Here is a 15,202-nt window from a genome sequence, read left to right as displayed (position 1 = left end):
TTCTCTCCTCTCTCTCTCTGCCTCTCCCTTTGCTCTCACTCTCTCTCTGTCTCAAAATAAATAAACGTTAAAAAAAAAAAACAAACAGAAAAATCTCTGGCATAGACTTGGGAGTGCAGGTGTGCCCCTATAACCCTACAGCGGACCTGCCCAGAGTTTTGTCCCTGCAAACAGGACTCTTAAAAATCATCTTGCTTCCAAGAAAAATTGCCTTTCAACCTCCCAAATGGACGACACTGCATGCCATCACTCTCTCACTCCATGGGTCGAAGTATGCTTTTCCCAGTGATGAGGGCTCATAAAGACCCTCCCATCCCCCAAGCTATGGCCTGTATCTTCATGGTTTGCAGAGAGTGGGGTAAGATTGTTTTCCTCTAGAGCAGCTCCCTGTGCTTAACCCTGGTCCCATGGTTGCACTTACGGACCCCCGTGGTCACTGAAGGGACACCTCTTTATAAGGGAAGAGGACAGTAGGACCGATAGTGACTTACCAGTATTATGAAATCCTACATATTAACCTTCAGTATTCTCCCTTCTCTCTAGAGCCCTGTGGGGCTGTCCACCAGCTCAAGTGCACAGTCTGTGTGCACAGCACAGAAGTACTTATCTGCCCCCTTGAAATCCTCTGATGGAGTTGTGTGAATAGAAGCCCCAAAACAGTTTCAACCCAAAAGGCTCAATCCGTCGTGAGACCCTTTAGATCCAAGCTGGATTATGCAGCATCTATTAAAGTTCAGAGTCCCCATGATTTTTAGGACCAAGAAATTTCTCAGACTATTGAGGAGAAAAATATGAAAAGTGGGAGTTATGACCCCAAAAAGCCAAGAAATCCTAGACTTGAGAGCCTGTAGCTTATTAATAATAGTCATCCGTTACCGAACATCTGGTATGTGCCAGGGGCTTTATAAACATTATGGCTGAACCTCACAAAAGCTCTATTAGTTTCCTGTTTTATAGAAGAGAAAACTGAGGCTCAGAGACATTCAGTGATTTACCCAAGGTCACACAGCAGTAAAGCAAGATTTCTCAGCCAGGGTTCTTGGGCTCAACTATGCATGGCGTGTTCTTGGACAAACACATTCTCCGTCTCTCTCTCAAGGAGATACAGGGTGTGAGTACTTGACGTGGAAGGAGATACAGGGTGTGAGTACTTGACCTGGAGCAGTCACGAAGCAAGTGACTGGTTAGTACAGAAAGGTTAGTTGGACCTATGTTGAAGCAGTCTAGCAAATCCTGCATTTTAAGAAAGAGTGTCCATTGCATACGCCTGCCCAAACTGTCCAGGTTAGGCTGTTCCCTCCTTACCCGGGTAGCAGCTTGAAGGTGCCTCTCGAGCAGGGTTGAAGCCCTACCTCCCTGAAGCCTGATTCAGCCAGAGAGCAACCTGGGTCAATGTATGCCTACTTGTAGGGGCTGCCCTGTGAGTTACGGATCATTGAAGAAAACGATTTTTTTTTTTTTTTAAAGAAACAGTAAAAGGCAAATTTAAAATGACAAGTAAAATATTGAACTGGCAGCCAGCAGTCTCCAGTTGACCAGCTGGTCACTGAAATCCACTTTGATCACATGGGATCTCTCCCCCTTCCCATTTTTCTTTTTCACAAAAAGTGCCCGATACCAGGTATTTGCAGTCATTTTATTGTATTACTCTTGCACTTCAGAAAAACAATACCGACAAAGTGAATTGTGTAACTGCTAAATCAAAATGGTGTAAAAACAAATTATACCAAGATTTTACTTTTATGGTGGTGTTTTTTTTTCTCCAGAAACTTTTCATAATTTACATTATACCTGCAGGTGTTCTGCTTTCTAAAGTCTGGCTCTTTTTCTGTTTTGTGTTGTAGATAATAGGACGTATCACTTTCAGGCAGAGGATGAGCAGGATTATGTAGCGTAAGTAGTTCTGATATAATGGCCCGGGGTCCTGAACCGAACAGGCACCTCTCTCCTGTACCACGTACCTTGAAGTCTCCTTTTTATTACCGAGAACCTCTCCTCGTGGCTCCGCACGCTCGCGTCTCACCCGTGGCCCTCCACCTGTCACTCCTCTCTCTGTCCGGGAGCTCAGTGGACTCCCACGCTCCCTTCAGGATTCAGCTCAGGCCTCACCACTCAGGGGCTCTGTTCCTTCCGTCACCCCTGGGACTGCTCACATTCCTTGATGAGCCTCGGGTTCGGTCTGAGCCCTTAACGGACTGAGAGCTCCCCAGGACAAGGACCGTGCCTTACTCATCTTTAATCACATCGCCTGCACGTCGCCCGGTGCTGAACCAGTCTGTCGGGTGCTTGCCTGTTACCTGAGGGGAGCAGGAGAGCCTGGCCCTGCGGGAACAGGACAGGCAGGTGGCTCCTGGGGGTGAGCGTGGCTCAGGAGCCTCGTGTCATGGGGGGGAACGGGCTCTGGTGTCACACGCCCCTGGGTTGGGCTCCTGCCTCACCTGACCCAGGGATGCAGCCTCGGCCAGGTCCCCACCCCCTTTCGTCATGTTCTCCCTGGTCCCAGGCTACCTCATTCCCTCTTCCTTCCTGTAGCCTGCCACCTGCCAGGACTGAAAAAAGCAGTGTGGGGCCATTATATCTTCAGCTGCTTGGGAGAGAGGACGTTTGCGTTAAAGCTGGCAGTTAAACCTTTTGGTAGCATTCACGTTTTCAAAGCCCCGTCCCGTTGGAACACCCAGTAAATGCTATTTTCCTTCCTTAGTGATTTCTGGAGAGCCACAGAATTCTGTTCACCCCCATTTCTCCTTACACTTACTCCTTTTCTCTCTCCCTCTACCTTCCTTGCTCTCCTCCTCCAGTGAAGAATTCCACTCTTTCCCCATTTCAGGAGAAATGATAAAGGATCAGAAAGAATAAAGAATGGGTCGAAAAGATGTACAGTTGGAAGAAACAGAGCAAAAAGGGGTGGGAGGGTGGGCGGGCACTGAGAGAGAAGGTAGGAGAGATTAAGGAAGAGGAGAAAAGTCTTTATCCCGTTCATTCATCTGAAGATTCACTGAATGCCAGCTCCAGGCCAAAAACTGTGTAAAGCACAGAGAATATAGCACTAAGTTAGGCAGAGCCCCCTGCCCTGAAGAAACTCGACCTCTGCTGGAAGAGAAGGGCGTTGTGCTGTGGCACACATGGGAGCACGCACCCCCTTGGGTTCTTGGGAGTGTGGCTCCGAGACCATGTCCTCCTAGGAGGAAAGCTGTGTGAACGGCTCATGACGGTGCCAGAGGGTTATAGATATTCTGCGCTCCAGATGCACGCTCCCCTGGCCTGGAAGCGATGGGAAGGAATAGAAAGGAAGCAAGGGATGTGGCTGATCATGGGGTTGGCTAGCTGAGAGCGGCTAGAGGAGAAGTAACACCAGGAGAGGCCGGGAGGGAGGCCTTCCACCCTCAGACTCACGGAGGTCGTATTTATTGAGATCGCCCTGCACGTCGTACGTGTCGGGCTCTGTTACTCCTCACAGCCCCGGGAGGCAGACACTGCTCTCCCTCCTTTGAAAACGAGGGCACTAAAAGGCAGCGCACCCATGGTCACAGTCCCAGTAGCCCAGGGGTCTTCTGGGCAAGTTGGGGAAGGGAGTCCTTCGGCCTACCGCGGGTGTCTCCTTGCCCGCAGTATAGGTGCTCACTGTGGGCGAGCGGGGGCTCGCCTACGGTATCGCTCATCTTTTCAGTCACAAGGTTGGCTTAATTATGCCCGTTTTGCAGATGATTTAACAAATCAAGTGAGGTTAAGCGACTTGTTTAAGGGCTCAAAACAAAATGGTAGAAATGTGATTGCGATGCTGGCCCTGCTGGCCCGTGCAGTTTCTGGTTCACCACCACCATGAGAGGTCACGGGTTACAGGTCACTCAAAGGTGAGAGCGTCGAGGAATCCAGACCATCACGTTTGCCTTGACTTGGGTGGCATCGCTTGGTTTACTTCTGGGAACTTCATCCCCCTCCTTTATTAAGACATGGGACCAACAGTAGGTGCCTGGTTAAGGCCTTTGTTGGAAGGTAGCAGTGAAAGGTGGTGCGAGCAGGTGAGCATCGCTGGCTGTGACAGGTGTCACTGGTTCCCGCTGGAAAAGGTACAGCAGGTGGTCACATGTATGGGCACTCCTGACACGTGTGCCATTAAGAATTTCCTAGCCAGAATTCCAAAACCACCTTGGAATGTTATTTTCCCTTCTCATGTTTCACTCTTTCCTCCTTTTTTCCCTTCTCCAAACCCCCTAATGGGAGATTTATGTGAGGCAGGGAACGCATCTGCTGCTGCTTTGTCCTCAAACCCAAGCCATTACTATCGTATTTTTTCTGTGACTTCCAGAGAATTCAGTCCCCAGTTTGGGCAAAGAGGTGTATAGGCTTCTTACCCGTGAGACCGAACGCCCTTCAGTGAAAGGCTTGCTGAGCCCATCGGGCAGGTGCCGCACTTGGCCTTCCCTGGGGCTGGAGGTGGCAGAAGGGGGCTTTGCTTTGAGTGACGAGGGAGGTAACGGCGGAGGGAGCGTACACCCCCGGGCTTGGGTCCTCATTTACCTGCAAGCTGCATAGAAACAGTTTGGCTGCACCCTCGAGTTTCTTTCTCACGGAAAGTGTCCGGGGAAATTAAACGTAGAGCTGCATTCTCACCGAGGGAGGAGGTGGGCACCAGAGAAAGCAGCTCCCCGTCTGTTTCAAGTCAGGCTGAGGACTTCTGGTCCAGCCTTCGCCCCCTAGTGGCCGTTTGACCTTGAGCCTGATCAGCCCCTCAGTCTTCTTTCTTTCTTTCTTTTTTTTACAAGGATTGTTTATTGTTTGTTTGTTTGTTTAAATTCAAGTTAGTTAACAGACAGTGTAGTCTTGGCTTCAGGAGTAGAACCCAGTGATTCATCTCCTACATAGGAAACCCAACAAGCGCCCTCCGTAATGCCCATCACCCATCTAGCCCATCCCCCCCCCACCTCCCCTCCAGCAGCCCTCAGTTTGTTCTCTATATTTAACAGCCTCTTCGGTTCCCCCCCCCCTCTGTTTTCATCTTATTTTGCCTTCCCTTTCCCTGTGTTCATCTGTTGAGTTTCTCAAATTCCACATATGAGTGAAATCCTATGATATCTGAATTTCTCTGATTGACTTATTTCGCTTAGCATAAAACACTCTGGTTCCCTCCACATTGCTGCAAACGGCAAGATTTCATTCTTTTAAGTTGCCGAGTAGCATCCCCTTGTATGTATATATACACCACATCTTCCCCATCCATTCATCAGTCGATGGATATTTGGGCTCTTTCCATACTTTGGCTACTGTTGACAGCGCTGTTGTAAACATCGGGATGGGCGTGCCCTTCAAATCAGCGTTTTTGTATCCTTTGGGTAAATACCTAGTAGTGCCATTGCTGGGTCGTAGGGTGGTTCTCTTTTTAATTTTTTGAGGAACCTCCACACTGTTTTCCAGAGTGGCTGCACTGGTTTGTGTTCCCGCCAGCAGTGCAAAAGGGTTCCTGTTTCTCCACATCCTCGCCAGCATCCGTTGTTGCCTGAGTTGTTCATTTTAGCCATTCTCACGGGTGTGACCCACCTCAGTCTTCTTGTCAGTAAAGACGGGGATCACAGACTTTGCTCAGAGGCTTTGAGACTCCAGATAAAATGTGCAAAGCTTCTGGTACAGCGCCAACATTATTAATCCTGTAAACTCAAAGCAACTTTAGAGTCTTAGAACACAACTGTGCATTATTTTCTGTCTTGCACTTTTTGGTATGCCTGTTACTTTACAATAATTTAAAAAGTTTATTTTTTTAATTGTCGGAAATAGCTGCTTTGGTTCTTGACCCTTTGAGACATAGTCTGTTCCACCAAATTTGAATTATCCTTCCAGAAAATGCATTGCTCTTAAAATACGTATTTTCTACTTGTCACTACCACCTCCTCTGTTTCTTTACTTGTCCTGATCTCTTGAGTGAGGAGGCACACGTGGTGTGACGAAGGAACCCTGGGAAGGAGGGGGGTCAGCAGGCATGTCTCTGCTGGAGGACCTCGTGAGCCCCTAAACCTCTCCGGGCTTCTGCGTCCTCATCTCTAAGATATTGTCACCCTCAACGCAGAGGTTTGCTGGAGGATTACATCTCAGAAATCCTCAGTCCTCGGCACACAGTAGATACTGGCATTTCAGATAACCGGAACATCACGACGCTTAAGGAAAGCAAAACAGAGATTCTGCAGACACGGTGCAAACTCCAGTCACCCAGTGCCGCTGATTAACACCTTGTTGAGCCCAGTGTTTTGAATTGTTTTTCAGAAAACGATGTCTAGTCTTTAACTTGAAACTAAACGATAGAGAAAATATCCTTTAATTTAAAAGGTATTGGGGGCACCTAGGCGACTCAGTCGGTTGAGTGTCCAACTCTTGATTTCAGCTCAGGTCATGATCCCGGGGTCATGGGATTGAGCTCCATAGCAGTTTCTGCGCTGAGTGTGGAGCCTGCCTGGGATTCTGTCTCTCTTTATCTCTCTGTCTCTGCCCCTCTCCCCGGCTTTTGCTCGCTCTCTCTCTAAAAAAATAAAATAAAAATCAGTTAATTTCAGGGTTGCCTGGGTCTCTCAATCAGTCGAGCATCTGACTTAGGCTTAGGTCATGATCTCACAGTTTGTGGATTTGAACTCTGAGTTGGGCTCTCTGCTGTCAGCGCGGAGCCTGCTTCGGATCCTCTGTCCCCCTCTGTCCTTCCCAGCTCGTGCTTTCCTTCTCTCTCTCAAAAATAAATAATAAACATTAAAAAAAATCAATTTTAAAAAGTTGGTTGAAAATTTTAAATTTAATACCTGATTAACTGTTCCACTCTGTGGCTATTTCGTGCTTTCATAATGAACCCTTGGGGGGGCACCTGGGTGTCTCAGTTGAAAATTTTAAATTTAATACCTGATTAACTGTTCCACTCTGTGGCTATTTCGTGCTTTAATAATGAACCCTTGGGGGGGCACCTGGGTGTCTCAGTCGGTTAAGCGTCCAACTTCGGCTCAGGTCATGATCTCACGGTTCGTGGGTTCGAGCCCCGTGCCGGGCTCTGTGCTGACAGCCCAGAGCCTGGAGCCTGCCTCAGATTCTGTGTCCATGTCTCTGCCCCTCCCCTGCTCATGCACACACTCTCTCTCTCCTCTCTCGCTAATGAAATAGCCCTTCGTTTTCACTTCTAAGTTTCCTCCCCGACAGTGGACTTCCAGAGCACAGGTGCCTTTTGCAAAGCTCTTTCTTGCCTCGTGTCCACTTGTCACCAGTTCTTTCTCATCCTCACATTGGGTTGGCCCCACACAGGGCCCTCTTCATTCTGTCCAGATGGAAACGCACGTACCGTGTCGTCCGTGCAAGCCCTCCGTTGTGTTGATCTTACATTTCATCCACTCCTCTCGTGTCTCTCGGTTTCTCCAGCATGTTGCTTTGCATTCTCTTAACTTTCTCTTCCCTTTGGGTTTAATTTCTTTCATTTTTCCTCACTGTATTGCTGTGGGGGGTGGGCGGATTCTCTTTTGGAAGCTCTTGACGGAAATAAATTTTTTCCAGTGGAAGGAGGAGACGGCGGCCACGCTCTTGAGTCTCCTTCCTCTTTCTTTCGACAACAGATGGATCTCCGTATTGACAAATAGCAAAGAAGAGGCCCTGACCATGGCCTTCCGTGGAGAGCAGAGCACGGGAGAGAACAGCCTGGAAGACCTGACGAAAGCCATCATTGAGGACGTCCAGCGGCTCCCCGGGAATGACGTCTGCTGCGATTGTGGCTCGTCAGGTATTTGCCCCCAGACTTGAGCCGGCTTGTTACACAGTCTTTCTCCCCCTGTAGAATAAAAATGAGCTCGTTATTTAAGTCCTTGTCTCCTCATGGGCACAGACACACGCCCACCATGTATTTCCAACTTGAATGGTCCCAATTCTGAGCCGCTTTGATGCATGCCATTTGCTTAGCCTGGAAAACTCCCACCTGCTCTCCCCAAATGGTCACCTGCCCAAATGCTACTGGTTAAATGAGCACTGTGGAACTATGGAGAGAGCACCAGACATGGAGTCCATCATCCTGGTTTTGAATCACCAGCCTGCCACGTAACAGTGTGGACATCCTCATTGCCGAGTGCCGTTACTGTTCTGATCTTCAGTTTCCTCGTCCCAAGATGGGACAGTAAACCTCAGTTGTTATGAGGACTTAATGAAATCGTCCGACACATTATACCTTTCTTTCCTTCCTTTCTGCGCTCCGGGAAACCTCCCCAACCTCTTTGTCACATGGGTGTCACCTTCCTCCCAACTTCCGTTTTCAAGGACCATCTATATTCTGTAGGTATTGACGGTAGCTGGCATGACTTCAGTGCTTACGTTGTGATAAGGACTCTGCTGGTTGTGTTTTAGCTTATATTCTCTTGCTGAATGCTCACAGCTGCTCTGTGAGCAGGATACTAGCATCATCACCGTCTTACAGATGGGAACACGAGGGGACTCCAAGAAGTTAAGTGACCTACCTCCCAGGCTCACCCATCTAGTAGGGATCAGAACATGGTTGCAAACACGTGTGACACGCCCAAGCGTATGATACGCTTTCTCATTGTTTTCCATATGAAAATGGCCTTCTCTACACAACACGCCATGAGCACCTCAGAGACCAGTCTCCCAGTTTCTGCTGTGTTCATGTGCATGGGTGATAGTGACTCACGCCGTGTGTGCGAGGATATGGCAGAGGAGTCATAAGTACCCAGGTACTGACCACTCAGAAGGAAGCTTACCACAGAGCACGAACCCTGTAAGTTTTAGTAACGTGGAAATCCGTATTCCCCCTGTTGTGGGGCCCTTGGGGATCATAAGAACAGCTGAGGTCTGTGAAAGCAGCCTCTGACATTCAGTATTTACGGTCGTCTTATCACCAGGAGGATGGGTTAATGCGTGTCGTAACTGGGAGGTTAACCACACCTGTGGAACCGCGTCCGTCACTGGCGAGGATGACGCGGGTGGTGGTGCGGGAGTGCCTCTCCCCAGGATGTTTCGCGTGCCTCACAGGACAAGGCTTCCTCACATTTTCACGAGAATAAAGAACTTAATTTTGTTTTCAATTTAGGGTTGAAAGAAAATTCTTTAGAATGTCTCTTAGCCGTTTTGCTCTCTGACAGGCTGGTAAGCTTCATGTTAGCCCCTAGGCTAAACCACAAGCATCCATTTCTTCCCTTTAAATCTTTCCCTTTTAACTCTTCACAAGTTCACTACTCTTACTCTAGCTTCCTTTGTAGTTGGCACACTAAAAGTAGGTATCATGTTTGTTTCATTGTCTTCAAAATGTTCTTTCCACACAGAACCCACCTGGCTTTCAACAAACTTGGGCATTTTGACCTGTATAGAATGTTCCGGCATCCATAGGGAAATGGGGGTTCATATTTCCCGCATTCAGTCTTTGGAACTAGACAAATTAGGAACTTCTGAACTCTTGGTAAGTAGTGACCTGTGCCTGGAAATATATATTGCCGTAAATATATTTAATACGTGGCTTTGGAGGATTTTTTTGTTTCTGCCGAGTACAGAGAATTCCAATTCCTGCATTTAGTGAATTTGCGTGGATATTTAAAATGTAAATCTTGTGGTATGTAACGTTGACTGTTTCTGTTTCCTTTTTGAAGAACTGGTGAATCATGCATTTCTATAATTACTTCAACTAAACTGACTCTTTTTTTCTGGGATGGGCTTTTTTCAAAGCTGCCTTCTTTCAGAATTAGTTTTTATATGATTCACTCACTAGAAGAGCAGTAAAGGGAATTAGGTGTGAAACTCACATGATCACTTTACCCAGTGGCCTGTGTGAATAAAAATAAAGACTAAAGAGTCTTTCTGTTTTTACTGCTTATAAGCTTGTGTAAGTCCCTGTGAAGTGAGAGTGGCCTGTTAGCTACAGCCATAAAGCCCATCGCTCCTTAACCCCGAACTTGTTCAGCTAGTGAGGAGAAATAGGATGCGAAGGGACGGTGCTGAGATTCATTACGTGGAATGAATCTGTCCTTCCCGTCACGAGTCACCCAGATCAGGAGCCCTCATTGGGTCCAGGCTCTGCTGGTCCCGGCAGTAAGTACACCGAGTAAAGGAAGGGAGGCCCGCTTGGGGTCTCCCATAATGCCTTCTGGTCAGAAGCCCTGTCTTGCATGATTTGAACATGGCTGCACTGTGAGGGAGTCTTTCTACTAAGGGTAAAGGTGCTTGAAGCAAAACAGGGCCCTTCATACAGAACGCTCTTGGGCAGAACCTGAGTGAGCCTGGGGCTCAAAAATCTGAAAGCCTAGCTTATCACTAGCCTTGTCTGGAGAAAAGGACCCAGAAGTCGAGGCACTTAGCCACCCAGCCAGCAGCATTTGCTTTCTGAGCATCCACTAAGCAATGGCGGTACGTCTGTGTCGTGTGAGCCCCTGATTGAGGAAGTATCATACTAATGCTCAGCTTCCTGACTCACTTCAGGATTAGAGAAGAAAGGCTCCGATCTAATACTTGACACATTCTTCTTTAGCGTGGAGGTGGTGTCACTCCCGCCTTGACTTAAGGTAGTTAAACCAGTTGACAACCAGAAACAGGGAGAGTCCAAGTCTGAAATACTTGCCAGGTGATAAGCCCAAGATTTTCTCCCCAGAGACCTGATAGCATGAGTGTTTCTTAAGCTATACGTTGTCCCCCGAATTATCCAAACGACCAAAAGACCTTCAGGACAAATTCTCCTGGAAGGGTCTTGAGCCCAGAAGCGAAATGCTTCCTGCAGCATCCTGATGTGTACCCCAAATGTAAAGGAGAATCCCACATCCTTCTCTGTCCAGTAATAATAAATCTGCTCAGCCTAAAATTGCGGTGTGATGGAGCTTGAAAAATTATTGCTGTCATTTAACCTAGATTCGTATGTGGAACCTGCTGTCCGATCTCAGTGTGTGTGTGTGTGTGTGTGTGTGTGTGTGTGTGTGTGTGTGTGTGTGTGTGTGTAGGACCGTATCCTATTCTATTCTAGCATTTATCGTGTTGTATTTGTAAAAATTACTGGTTTTCTTATTAATGACCCTTCTAGTCTTTTGGCTCTTGCAGAAAGCAGCATGGTTTATCCATCTCTTTATTTTCAGTGCCCTAAAGTTCCATACCTTGCACATAGTAGGTGCTCATTGAGTATTTGCTGACCAGATGGATGGATGGTTTGTATTCTGAGTCAGTGAGGGAAAAGATACGTATTTAGAAATCTCAAAAGTAATAATAGGAAACTCTTAAGCTAGTATAAAGAGTGACTGTATTGTGTTTTGTATGTTACAGCTGGCCAAGAATGTAGGAAACAATAGTTTTAATGATATTATGGAAGCAAATTTACCCAGCCCCTCACCAAAACCCACCCCTTCAAGTGATATGTAAGTACTTCTAATAGACTGAATTCTTTACTATTCTGTAATTGTTCTTCTGCCCTCCCAAGAATCGTCTTAAAGGTTATAGTATTTTTTTCCCCAGAGGAAATCCCATTATGAGGAAAGCTCAGAGCACAGAAAAGTATTGTGGAGTGAGTGCATTCCTGGAGTGCTGGAGTGCACAGATTATGTTCCCTGGCCCCTTCCCCTAGGTAGTTGCAGCCGCTCTGTGGAGAAAGTGTCTTCACGTCGACAGTTCATTCCAAATCATGGCCTGTTGTGAAAACATTAACACGTATTTATTTTTGAGAGACAGAGCATGAGTGGGGGAGGGGCAGAGAGAGAGGGAGACACAGAATCCGAAGCAGGCTCCAGGCTCTGAGCTGTCAGCGCAGATCCTGACCCAGGGCTTGAACTCACAAACCGCAAGATCATGACCTGAGCCAAAATCAGACGCTTAACCAACTGAGCCACCCAGGCGCCCCACGGCCGTCTTACCTTAAAAGGACTTTGACCCGAGGGTAAAGAACACCCATGAAAGTCAGATCTTGGTTACCAAGCAGAATCTATCAAAGTCTGCCGTCAGCCAGCTCGCCCCTTCACTGCCGACCCAGAATGAAAGGAAGAGGCATCACCTCGCTTTTAAACAGTGATGGCTGTGGCTGTGAGATGGGGCGGTAGCAGGCTCCACACACGGAGAGGCTTTTTGTGAGCAAGAACTCTTAAGTCCGGGGAGTTGGAGCTCTCTCAGAAAGAAGAAAGCGTCTTGTAGGTGCTGTGCATTCTTTCGTTCAAAAGACGCCAATGAGTTATTCTCCCCATTTTCAGGTGAAAAAAAAGCAAAGCTCATGAAGATTTAGTAGTTTGCCCCCAGGTCGTGCGACTGTTGTGCTGTAGAACTAGGATTTGAACCCAAAATCCATCTACTGCTTTTTTTATTAAGTGGCTCATGTAACTAGGAAAGTCACGGGGTGAGTTCAGGTATGGTTGGTTCCAGGATGTCAAACGGTATCCTCTGGACCCTAGCTGGCTCGCCTGATTCTCCCCTCCCTTACTCTGAGCAGACTTCCATTCCGCCTTTCTGCAAATGGGGCCACTTAGGTCAGATAGCCCTGCAGCTGGGAGGTGGGCTCAGTCCCAGAGCTTGGGACAGACCTTAAAAGCAGAGAAAGGGGGCGCCTGGGTGGCGCAGTCAGTTAAGCGTCTGACTTCAGTCAGGTCACGATCTCGCGGTCCGTGAGTTCGAGCCCCGCGTCAGGCTCTGGGCTGATGGCTCAGAGCCTGGAGCCTGTTTCCGATTCTGTGTCTCCCTCTCTCTCTGCCCCTCCCCCGTTCATGCTCTGTCTCTCTCTGTCCCAAAAATAAATAAACGTTGAAAAAAAAAAAAAAAAGCGGAGAAAGGATGAGTCCTCAAGAAGGAAATGCACACAGCCAGTCAGACTTCGGGTGTGTTACCCCTGACAGTCTCCTGTTCACAACTGCACCTGCAGGAAGGACCAGCCATCTTTATTGGTCTTTATTCTGGCACTCAGTGCTTGGCCTGGGGGTGAGCGTAAGGAGGGCCTTCGTGAGCCTCCGTGTTCTTAACTGTTCGCATAAGGAGTTGTGTCAGAAAAGTACGATTTTTTCATTGAAGCTCTGGAAACTTCACTGGTCTTTTAGAATTGTTCTTTTAAAATTTCTGTTTTCTTTGTACACTTAGGTGTATCTGATTTTAAGTAGTAAAGAGCAGATTTCTCTAGCTGTTGTCGAGGTGGAAAAAAATCCACTGTGATCTTCGTGCCCATGAATTTTGTAACTATAGATTGCCTGCACAAACACTAGTAACTATATATCAGTTTCTTCATTCTGTGATGGGATAATGGGATAAGTTGGTCTGAAACCTGGTTGGTTTAAATGCTAAAAAGGAGTATTGGGGAGTATATTTCACTTAAAGAGAACTGTTTTTCAGAAAAATGTAGAGTTTTCTTAGCTCGTAGAAAATAAAAAATGTTTATATGTTCCTTTGCTCTACTTTAGGACTGTACGGAAAGAATATATCACTGCAAAGTATGTAGATCATAGGTTTTCAAGGAAGGCCTGTTCGTCTTCATCAGCTAAACTGAATGAATTGCTCGAGGCCATCAAATCTCGGGATTTACTTGCACTAATTCAAGTCTATGCAGAGGGGGTAGAGCTAATGGAACCACTGCTGGAACACGGACAGGTAAGGCTCCGCTAAAATCGTAAGATGAAAGGGAAGGTAGAAAATGAATTTAAAAGCTGACTCCTTTTATTAGAACCCTGCAGAGTGAGATTCTGATACATCGAGTGACCATGTCTAAGTCAGGACAATTTGAGAGTGGAAGGGGCGCTGTTAATAATTACTTCAGGGGGGCGCCTGGGTGGCGCAGTCGGTTAAGCGTCCGACTTCAGCCAGGTCACGATCTCGCGGTCCGTGAGTTCGAGCCCCGCGTCAGGCTCTGGGCTGATGGCTCAGAGCCTGGAGCCTGTTTCCGATTCTGTGTCTCCCTCTCTCTCTGCCCCTCCCCCGTTCATGCTCTGTCTCTCTCTGTCCCAAAAATAAATTAAAAAAAACGTTGAAAAAAAAAATTAAAAAAAAATAAAAAAAATAAAAATAATTACTTCAGGGTGACTGATGTGAACAAAGCTGCTGTAGGCAAAGTAGGACATGCGATCACCTTACTTATACTCATCGTGTCCTTTTCAGGAGCTTGGGGAGACAGCCCTACATCTTGCAGTCCGAACTGCAGACCAGACCTCTCTCCATTTGGTTGACTTCCTTGTGCAAAACTGGTATGCTTTTTGTTTTCTCTGAATATGCCTTATCGTTCACACCAACCAGTCTTCTCAGTGGCCCAGATCAGATATGGACAAGCATTCAGTAAAGGCTTTGCAGGCCATGAGGTCTCTGTCGCAGCTATTCAACTCTACCTAGTGTGGGAACAGTCATAGACTATGTGTAAATGAGTGAGCATGGCCATGTCCCAATAAAGCTTTATTTATAAAAACACATGGAGGGCCAGATATGGCCAACAGTAGGCTATAATTTGCCAACCCCCGGCCTAGAAACATATAAAATCCTGTCTCTGTCCAAAACCTGCTGCATTAGGAAAGGTTGAAAGAGGGAAGACTTAACAACACGGGTCAACAGGATCTGTGAGTTTTCGTTGTTCATAAGCTCATTAAAAAACTACAGTGTGGGGGCGCCTGGGTGGCTCAGTCAGTTAAGCGTCCGACTTCGGCTCAGGTCACGATCTCACGGTCCATGAGTTCGAGCCCCGCGTCGGGCTCTGGGCTGATGGCTCAGAGCCTGGAGCCTGCTTCCGATTCTGTGTCTCCCTCTCTCTCTGCCCCTCCCCCATTCATGCTGTGTCTCTCTCTGTCTCAAAAATAAACGTTAAAAAAATTAAAAAAAAAAAAAACAAAACTACAGTGTGGGGGGGCACCTGTTTGGCTGAATTGGTTAAGTGTCCAACTCTTCATCTCAGCTCAGGTCATGATCTCACTGTTCATGGGACCAAGCCCCATGTTAGGCTCTGTGTTGACAGCACGGGGCCTGCTTAGAATTCTCTCTCTAGTTCTGCCCTTCCCCCATTCATTCGCTCGCTCGCTCTCTCTCTCTCTCTCTCTCTCTCTCTCTCAGTAAATAAACATTTTTAAAAAAGTGCTACAGGGGCGCCTGGGTGGCTCAGTCAGTTGAGCATCCAACTTCAGCTTAGGTTATAATCTCACAGTTCATGGGTTTGAGCCCCATGTTGGGCTCTGTGCAGACAGCTTGCTCAGAGCCCAGAGCCTGCTTTGGATTCTGTGTCTCCTTCTCTCTCTGCCCCTCCCCAACTCGCGCACCGTCTCACTCT

General features: G+C 47.4%; 1 protein-coding gene across 8 annotated transcripts in view; it reads left to right on the top strand.

Annotated features, from left to right (window-relative positions):
* Positions 1–15,202, top strand: part of ASAP1 (ArfGAP with SH3 domain, ankyrin repeat and PH domain 1) — a 348,338-nt gene that overhangs the window by 294,261 nt on the left and 38,875 nt on the right. For all 8 annotated transcript variants that reach the window (XM_045049608.1, XM_045049607.1, XM_045049610.1 and 5 more), the window contains 6 exons: positions 1,845–1,893; positions 7,572–7,735; positions 9,282–9,415; positions 11,257–11,348; positions 13,362–13,548; positions 14,053–14,138. In XM_045049608.1, coding sequence (XP_044905543.1) covers positions 1,845–1,893; positions 7,572–7,735; positions 9,282–9,415; positions 11,257–11,348; positions 13,362–13,548; positions 14,053–14,138 — 712 coding nt within the window. The remainder of the gene's footprint in view (positions 1–1,844; positions 1,894–7,571; positions 7,736–9,281; positions 9,416–11,256; positions 11,349–13,361; positions 13,549–14,052; positions 14,139–15,202) is intronic.

This window comes from Felis catus, chromosome F2, assembly GCF_018350175.1.
Source record: "Felis catus isolate Fca126 chromosome F2, F.catus_Fca126_mat1.0, whole genome shotgun sequence".
NCBI lineage: Eukaryota > Metazoa > Chordata > Mammalia > Carnivora > Felidae > Felis > Felis catus.
The sequence above is the reverse complement of the archived record's forward strand: the minus strand, read 5'-3'. Positions and strand labels throughout refer to the sequence as shown.